Genomic DNA, 8,433 nt, shown 5'->3' with positions numbered 1-8,433 from the left:
GGCCTTGAGAGAGAAACAGACTAAGTGAAAACTTTTATAGTGAGTAAATATGAATATTAATATATAATGAGAGAAAGATATACATTTTCCCACAACAATGCACTGCAGGAAAGTTTGTTCCAAAAAGAAGGAGCCGGTGAGCCACAAATTATTTTAATATTTAGATAGAAATGGTAAAATATTAAGAAAACTGAAAAAAAGGAATTATTTAAAATGTATTTGAGAAAGTAAATTAATACTAGAATGTTAAAATGTATCACTGAACAATGATTTGAATATGTTTGATTTTGGGTTTAAATCTTATATTTTGTTTCAGGAACAATTTTGTTATTTAAAGGATGTTAATCATTCTTTCTCTGTGTTTATGTTTAAAGGTTTTTCACCTACTACTTCTGCTACTACTTCTATCAATGCTACTATTGTTATTGAACTTTCAAATTAAAGAGAGAAAAAAAGGAAAGAATCAACTTTGGTGTTCTGAGTGAAATCCTGTGAAATCTCTGGAAGCAAGCTGCCTTTTCAAGTGGGGGAAACCTGCAGTTTAAATACCAAACAAAAAAGTGTGAACCACTTGACAGTGCCAGTATTAAAGCTAACAGCTTAAAGGCAGTATTTAAAGCTATTTAGACTTGATTGACTTTGTTCAAAATGTGTATAGTCTCATGCATCACCATCTTCACACTCTTGACCTTGTGCTAACATATGGCATTGTTTGTAGTGAAATAACAATATTGCAAAACAAAGAAAAGCATATTTCTCATCATTAAGGACTAAAAAGTCAAGCCTTCCAGTTTTATTAAATGACAAGATAGTGCTGAGCAATGAAGTTTTCCTTTTTTAAAGATGAATTTATTTTAACGAGCCACAACGAAACACAATGCTGCCAAAATAATAGAAATAAAAAATCTCTTAAATAGTGCTCAGACATACTACTACAAATTTTGTTTAATTTTTGGATTACAAAAGTACTTTTGAAAGTAATTTAATTTGATAAAGACAACATTTGGGGGGCTAAAACATGTCAAAGCAACAGACTGTGTCCTGATGAAAATAAACCTTAAATTTTTTACACAATTTTTATGTCTGCCATAAACCCACAAACATAAGCTGACATTGATATTCCATTGCTCAAATATTCCTCATGCTTAAGAGCCTAAATAAGTTATCCAAAAAAGTGCTTCATTGATGTTGGTAGAACAATTAACATCTGTGTTTTCCTTTAAATCCAACTGCTTGCTACTGTCATAGAAGGGTCTTTTTTAGTACACCATGACTTGGATGAAGGTGAATGTCTGACCCTCAGTTTGTGTTAAGCTCCAGCGACAATAAGATATATACCGTAGTAGTATAATAATCTAAAGAACACAAGAAAGTCTAAACCCTAATTGCTAAAAAAAGATTTTTAGAAATTATATTATAATTTATTCAAGTCTTTTAGCATGATATTGAAAAGGCTGCTATCCTTCAGAATTCAATCCTGCAAAGAAAAGTGAATCAGAAAGGGCAGTTGAATCTAGTATTTGCAATTACTTCTTCAGAAAACGGGATATAAAATAAAATCAAAAACCAAAAATCTTGTCTTTAATAACAATATATAATGATATGAAAAATTTAAGTAACAAAAAGAAGTAAAAATATAAAACTGTAATCTGCAATTACAATTTTACTACAAGATTTGTTTGAACTAATTTAAATTTGGCTTTGATGATTGGAACAAAAAGGGAATGAAGATCTATGCTTGTTTAGCATGAATTGTCTTTTTCTTAAATAAAAAGTTTTGTCGTCAGTCATGGTAGAGGGGCATTCACTCTAAACTCCAACACTTTAGAGATGTAGGTTTCCTTTGTTTTAAATTTAACCAGTCTGTCTGTATGATTCTGTGAAAAGACCCTTTGGAGTGCCTTGAGATTATATGTTGTGAATTGGCACTATATACAGTAAGTACATTTATTTGATTGTCTTGCAGTCTTGAATAAGTCTATACATTTTATTTAGTTTCAGTATGCGCAGGGTAGTTTCAAAAGCGCTCTCTAAAAAGGGGAAACTGTAAAAACCAAAAAAAGAGAACGCTTGACTTCCGCTTCACAGTTGACTCCTAGTCATGGCTGTGGTTGTTCTGCTTCTTCTCATCTCTGTGCTGGATACAGTTAAAGGTAAAATTCATGTTATTTCTTACAAAAAAGGACTAATAGTTGCTGTGGCAATTTGTAACACTTAATTGAACAACCTTTGTAGATTTGAAGAAGGTAATATGGGAAAAAAAGCCTTACCAAACCCTATTTATCAGTTAGATGTTATGTTTAAGGCGACCACATGTGGGTGATGTAAAAAAAAATGTAATGTAGATTCTCTAAAAAGTTATTTTAATCAGTGATTTATCCAACCTGTCTTTGGACTTCAGCTTCCACTCTATTAACCAGACATTATTTTATTGGCAGTGGACAGAGAGAATAACTATTAGTGGGATTTTGTTAGTGTTTCATGGTTTGCTACTCTTAGAACTAATGTATTCTCATTGTATTTGTCATAAGTTTGTTAAATTATTCTAGTTTTTAATTGCTGATGATGGTTCTCAGTAATCCAGGTCATAGTCATTCTGATTGTCTGCTGTAATTACAGGAGACAATCCCCCCCTTAACGGTAATCCCCTCCCTTTAACTACCGATCCTCAGAATCATAGACAGGTTTCAGATATTACAGGCTAACAATGGAACCAAACGACCCATTCATCGGTTACCATTTGCATGTTTCCAAGCGATGCAAGGCTTTGTCTTTATAAGACTCAAACTCACTGCGGATCCAGACATTTGAATTGAGAAAGCTTCCTGGAGAGGTGGCGAAACGTCTTCAAATCTTGGAAACCAAGTCCAGTGGATATATTTTGAATTTTTACAGAATAGTTTTTAATTCTTCGAAATTGATGTCTATGAAGCAATGGAAGGTATAGCTGAAGGTAGGTATAGAAGGTAGAGCTGATGAAAGACTAAAATCAATGCCTTAAATTCCTCTCATCGAAAAGCAGCATAAACAGCTTAAATTTCAGATACACTTAAAAGATAATCAACCATTGTGCTCAATTTCATGACACAAAATATTTTAACTGATCAGGGTCTCTTTCTTGTACATTAAGTTTCAGCGCTGACTTTGGTAGGGAAAACATTAGCAGTTCTAGTCTGACCCAAACTCTTAGTATTTAGTGAACTTTTAAATTATATTTTTTATATGCTTGCTGATGTTTATGAAAATTTCATTACAGTCTAGTTACCGTATTGTCACGACTATAAGGCGCATATAAACGTCTTTTTTTTTCCCTCAAAATGTTCGGCGCGCCCTATAGTGCGGTGCGCCCTACGTGTGTTGTTACTGCGGACGTTGTTGAGACCGCCATAAGAACGTTAAAGGGGAAAGTGTTGGCGTGGATTGTGTATAACAGAACAGGTATGTGCTTTATGCAGAACTCCTCATCTCCTCATTGAGGAGATGATGAAAGAGTGGCTGAGGGAGGTGAATGTAAGGAGACCAGGTGATTTTTTCCAAGCATCACCATCGCTGTTGATCTGTGACTCCATGCGTGCCCATCTCACAGCCGATGTGAAAAACATGGTGAAACAAATTAACGCTGTGCTCGCTGTTATTCCGGGAGGTCTGACTAAGGAAGTTCAACCGCTCGACATCGGTGTGAACCGGCCGTTCAAAGTAATGCTACGTTAACCCGTCTGCTGCTTCATTTTTGCTGCTTGTACCAGTTAGTTCTGACGTGCGGCTGAAGCAGCTTTGCTGCTCTGTCTGCGCGGTGCAAAAGTGTGTCTGACGCGCGTTGGGCAGAGCTACTCTATCCTTTCTTTGCCTTGCAGCTATATTTGCTGTGATCAGTGGGAATAAAGTAGTTTTAATATGTTTTTAAGTGGGAAAATACACCTGAAAACTTAATCATTGCAGTCAGTTCATCCAGATTACCATCCTGCCTTCTAATATTAGTTCTGTCGGAGCCGCTCAGACCCCCACATACCAGCGGTGTACTGTCAGTAGGATCCCATTCAAGAGCAGCCTCTGGCCGGGTCGCCTCCTCGCGGTTCACCGCGGCAGCTGGTAGGTGTTTTTCATCGAAATAATCTAAACTGCAGGCACCAGGATAATAAAAGCGAACATATTCTGCTGGCAGATTTCTGCATTTTAGGTTAATTTATGCATCAATAAACTGTTTCAGAGCAGTGATCACAGCACTCTGTGTCATCAGCGATGTGTCTGTCTCACGGCCAGCTCCCAGGTTTGATTAATACTTTGTAATAAATACATGAATAAAGCACAGTCATACTCAGTTTTGCTCCTGCTGTATTTTTAAATACGCAGTAGAGGTATTTAAACGTAGTAGTAGAGGATATGTACCGGTATATAAAACCCGCGCCTTATAATCCGGTGCGCCTGATGTGTGTGTTAAATACATTAACGGCACACATAACTGAGACTGCGCCTTTTAGTACTGTGCACCTTATGGTCGTGAAAATACAGTAGTTTTTTTTGGACCTGTATTAAACTCTTTAGCTTTCTTTGTGGCAGCAGGTTGTTTGTTGTGTTATAACAAAAGATCTTGACCTTAACTTTGAAGTTTTGAATGTTCTCATTCTTCGTATGTGTTGGTTTATTAGAATGAGATTTATTATTGTCTTGAGTATTTTTACCAAAAGGATTAAGTGGAATTGGACAAAACTTCCTGGACTACAGAACAAGTACAAAACAAAAATATTAATTGTTTAACTCAGTCTCTAAAGTCATAAAGTATGATAGAGGAAAGAAAGAAATACAAGACAGAAAATATATGGTTTATGTTTATTGGCTTCTCAACCAGGATTAAAGAATAGAGGAATCTGCTTAAAATACAGAAAGCAATGAGGGCAGAGTCCTGTAGGATTGTGGAGAACATTATTGACCCTGATTAAACAGTGAGCCTCATAGATATGATTAAAATCAGTGAGATAGCTTCCAGTGTTGCTTTTCAGAGATTATATATTGAACTATGTTTTTTCTCTGTGTAGTTATGTTCTTTGTGCTGATAGCTGTTCTGGCAAGGAGGCATTTGCTAAACTAGATCTGTCAATATACATTTCTGATTAAACCAAGGTTTGAAAAATAAGCTATAGCCCCAAAGCAGCATGTGGGGAGACTTTGTATGATGTGAACAGAAAAGTCTCGTAGTAGAACGCCTTCTTTGCTTCTGTTCAATCATTTTGATCACCCAGTCCAAATCTGAGAAAGAACGTTTCTCAGATATTGTAGAAAAAGAAGGAAAATTTATTAGGTATTAACAGATTCTATTTAAGTCATGTTTGACAAAACCATTAATTTAAGCACAGATTGCAGAGGAAGTATTTGCCTTCTTTATCTTAGCCTTGTCTTCTTGACCATAGCTGTCTGAACAGCTTAAATGGACCAGAACGACTAAATGTTCTAATTTTGGGGAGACACCCATTGAATGGTTGACAGTTCAAGCCTAAGCTCTAGCTATCAGTGTCGTTGTGTCCCTGGAGAAGGCACTTCACCTGCATTGCCTATTGGTGGTGTTCAGAGGGCCATGTGGCGTCGCTGTACCGAAGCCTCGCCTCTGTCAATGATTCCCAGGGCAGATGTGGCTACAGTGTAGCTTGCCATCATCAGTGTGTGAATGTGTGTGAAAATGGATGAATGACTGCAGGGTCAGAGTCTAATAGTGAAGAGATCTCCTCTGCTGCTTCAAAATTAATTTAAGGATATTCTAGAAACTGAACATGATGATATTATTTAATGATTAAAATATAACTTCTGTTCTTTCAGGCTCTGAAACTCGGTTTGTGAAGAAAGGATCAGACCTGCTGCTGAATGTAGACAAAAATGCAATTGAACAAGGAGATGATTTTAACTGGAAATGTAACTTTGATCTTATTATAAAATTTAATGATGGCAAAGAACCCTCAGTCCTTGGGGAATATCAAGGTAGAGCATATTTTTTTGAACAAAACTATTCTGTGGTAATAAGAAATGTTCAACATGAAGACAGTGGAAACTATAAGGCAACAGCAACTGGACTTAAAGAGAGGATTATAGCTGATTACACAGTCACAGTCCAAGGTGGGTTTCTTCTTTTTTTGTCCTGTTTTGAAACATTATAAAAGTGCCCTATTATGAAACCAATCACGTCTTTTCTTTTCTCAGATCCAGTGTCTCCAGTCAAATTAACAACACATTCATTTGATGCCTGGGACTGTAATTTCACTGCAACTTGTAAAGTGGTGGATTCTGAAGTTAGTGGCAACTATCAATGTGACAATCAGACCTGCTATCCACTGAGCGAACCAGATGTGAAGGACTCTTTGCTGACGGTCTACGTACAGGAAGGCTCTGTTTTATGTAACCATAGCAACATTGTAAGCTGGACAGATGATACAAAGCCTTTAGTATCTCCCTGCAAGAATGAACCAGGTAAGATTTAAGGTAACCATGCTACTACTTTTCATTTATAGTATTGAAGAGTTAGATATTTTACATGGTAAAACCTAAAATAGTTTAGCATAACTATGAGTTGAATAAAATGAAATAGGCTCTTTTGGTTTTTATTTATAAGTCTAAAGCGTGTTTGTCTGTTGGCTTTAGCCTGTGTCCTACATCAGGATCGTTATTAACCTCCAACAACCTGATTTGATAAAATGATAACAAAACCTGGACTATTATCATTTTAACCCTAACACTCACACCTTAGCAGACACGCATGCTAACAAATGAATGTTTTAAACATTATCAGTGGTTGCATTGGGTCCCATTTATTTTATCAGTTGCATTTGTTGCTGACTCTAATACTTACTCTAATCTAACCTAAAGCATGTTGATTCACATCATAGTTGTAACCTTTGTGACTAATGACTTATACAATTATGATTTTAATTTTGTTTAACACTCCCTAGTTTAACCCGCGCACCCAGGATTTGGATTAATCATTTGTAAAAAGTTTTTGCGAAACAACCAGTGTTGTAGATATTCTAACCAACAGAGAATTTCTCTCTTAATTCTAAATGAACTGAACTTAGAACCTTTCTAGTCACAGTGACCATTCAAAGCATTTGACACCCAGCCTTACTCACAATCATGCGCCTCCATGCACAGGTCAGTCAGGTTAGGTGAAGTCCCTTATAGAAAAGGCCTGTGCTTATATTCCATCTTTTAAAGTCAGGAGATGCAAAGCTTGTTAAACTAAATTCAGCCACTCCCCCAACCAGACATAGACTCACTGTTGCCCGAGGCTGCCATACACAGACACAGGTCCTCTGACCACCACCAGGAAGTGGTTTGTACCCTGTCTGCAGAAGGTCAGAGGATTTAGTATCATGCCCAAGAACAGAACAACAGAGCTGGGTGAACTCCTGCATCAGAGGCCACTGTTGTCTGTGTGTTGGAAGAAGCTGAAATAAACCTAGAACTTTACAGTTGTCTCTTAAAGAACTGTGAACTGTTGAAACATTTAAATTGTCTTAGCAGTAATTATGAAAAAATGCATTTATTTTTCAGATTTTAGCAGCTCTCTTTCATATGGACAAAAAATCAGCAGATCTGACATCCTGTTGCTACTGAAGTTGTAAAATTGAAAGTGTACTGGGACCATGCATTTCTGACATGTTTTTATCTCTTCCAGCAGTCTTAAATAAAGCCACCATAGCTGGGATATCAGTGGCATTGGCAGTGATAGTGGGTTGTCTTTCATTTTGGCTGTTCAGATTTTGTAAGTATCTTTAATTTGCATTTACACATCATATTTTGTTTGTCTCTATGACTTTCATTACATTTTCTCAAAGCTTATTAGATTAATTTTACTTTTTAGCTCAATTTTCCACCACATCATGAGGAATTAAATACAAAATAATTCATCCTCTAAAAGATGTAACTTTAAATTGATCATTTTTATTTGGCTATAATGTTTATTCTGACTGGGACATCTCCACATATGCTCAGAAATCTGTGAAACTGACTAAATGGGATGGCAAAGAGACCTTCCAACCTTAAAGCAGTGGAGCTCTTTACCATAGAGAAATAAATGAAATACCCATGGAATCAGGAAAGAGCTAGTGTAAAGGAGTTTTATTCAAATAACGTTATTAGATAGTCATGTTTCACATGACATTTCTATGAACAGCAAGTGGAAAGAAATCTGATTTTTTGATCATCTTCTTGCATTTAATCTGATAACGGAGGACAGATCTATTACCAAGAAGAGACAAACTTTCTGGTTGGAAAAAAATATTTAAACCAAATTTTGTAAGGGGATTAAACAATTCAGCTATTTGTGTATGTGTTTGATTAAATTCATTAATCTATAACTCTTAAAAACAGAAAAACATGTAAAACTCCTGTTGACTGCAAAAGGGATGAGTTTTTCTTAACAGGCATAAAACACATTTATTTGTTGAAAAA

General features: G+C 36.0%; 1 protein-coding gene across 2 annotated transcripts; it reads left to right on the top strand.

Moving 5' to 3' along the window:
* The first annotated feature begins 2,042 nt into the window (after positions 1–2,042).
* On the top strand, positions 2,043–6,953 carry LOC107101983 (CD48 antigen-like). Of its 2 annotated transcripts, none has more exons than XM_015401091.1 (3): positions 2,043–2,153; positions 5,809–6,102; positions 6,187–6,953. In XM_015401091.1, exons 1-3 carry the CDS (start codon positions 2,102–2,104, stop codon positions 6,462–6,464), a joined length of 624 nt encoding a protein of 207 aa, XP_015256577.1. In that variant the 5' UTR covers positions 2,043–2,101; the 3' UTR covers positions 6,465–6,953. The 2 variants fall into 2 exon arrangements, with proteins under 2 accessions (XP_015256577.1, XP_015256578.1); XM_015401092.1 differs by lacking the exon at positions 2,043–2,153 and adding an exon at positions 2,817–2,953.
* Positions 6,954–8,433: the final 1,480 nt, after the last annotated feature.

This window comes from Cyprinodon variegatus, unplaced genomic scaffold (genome assembly GCF_000732505.1).
Source record: "Cyprinodon variegatus isolate N-32 unplaced genomic scaffold, C_variegatus-1.0 Scaffold1182, whole genome shotgun sequence".
NCBI lineage: Eukaryota > Metazoa > Chordata > Actinopteri > Cyprinodontiformes > Cyprinodontidae > Cyprinodon > Cyprinodon variegatus.
The sequence above is the reverse complement of the archived record's forward strand: the minus strand, read 5'-3'. Positions and strand labels throughout refer to the sequence as shown.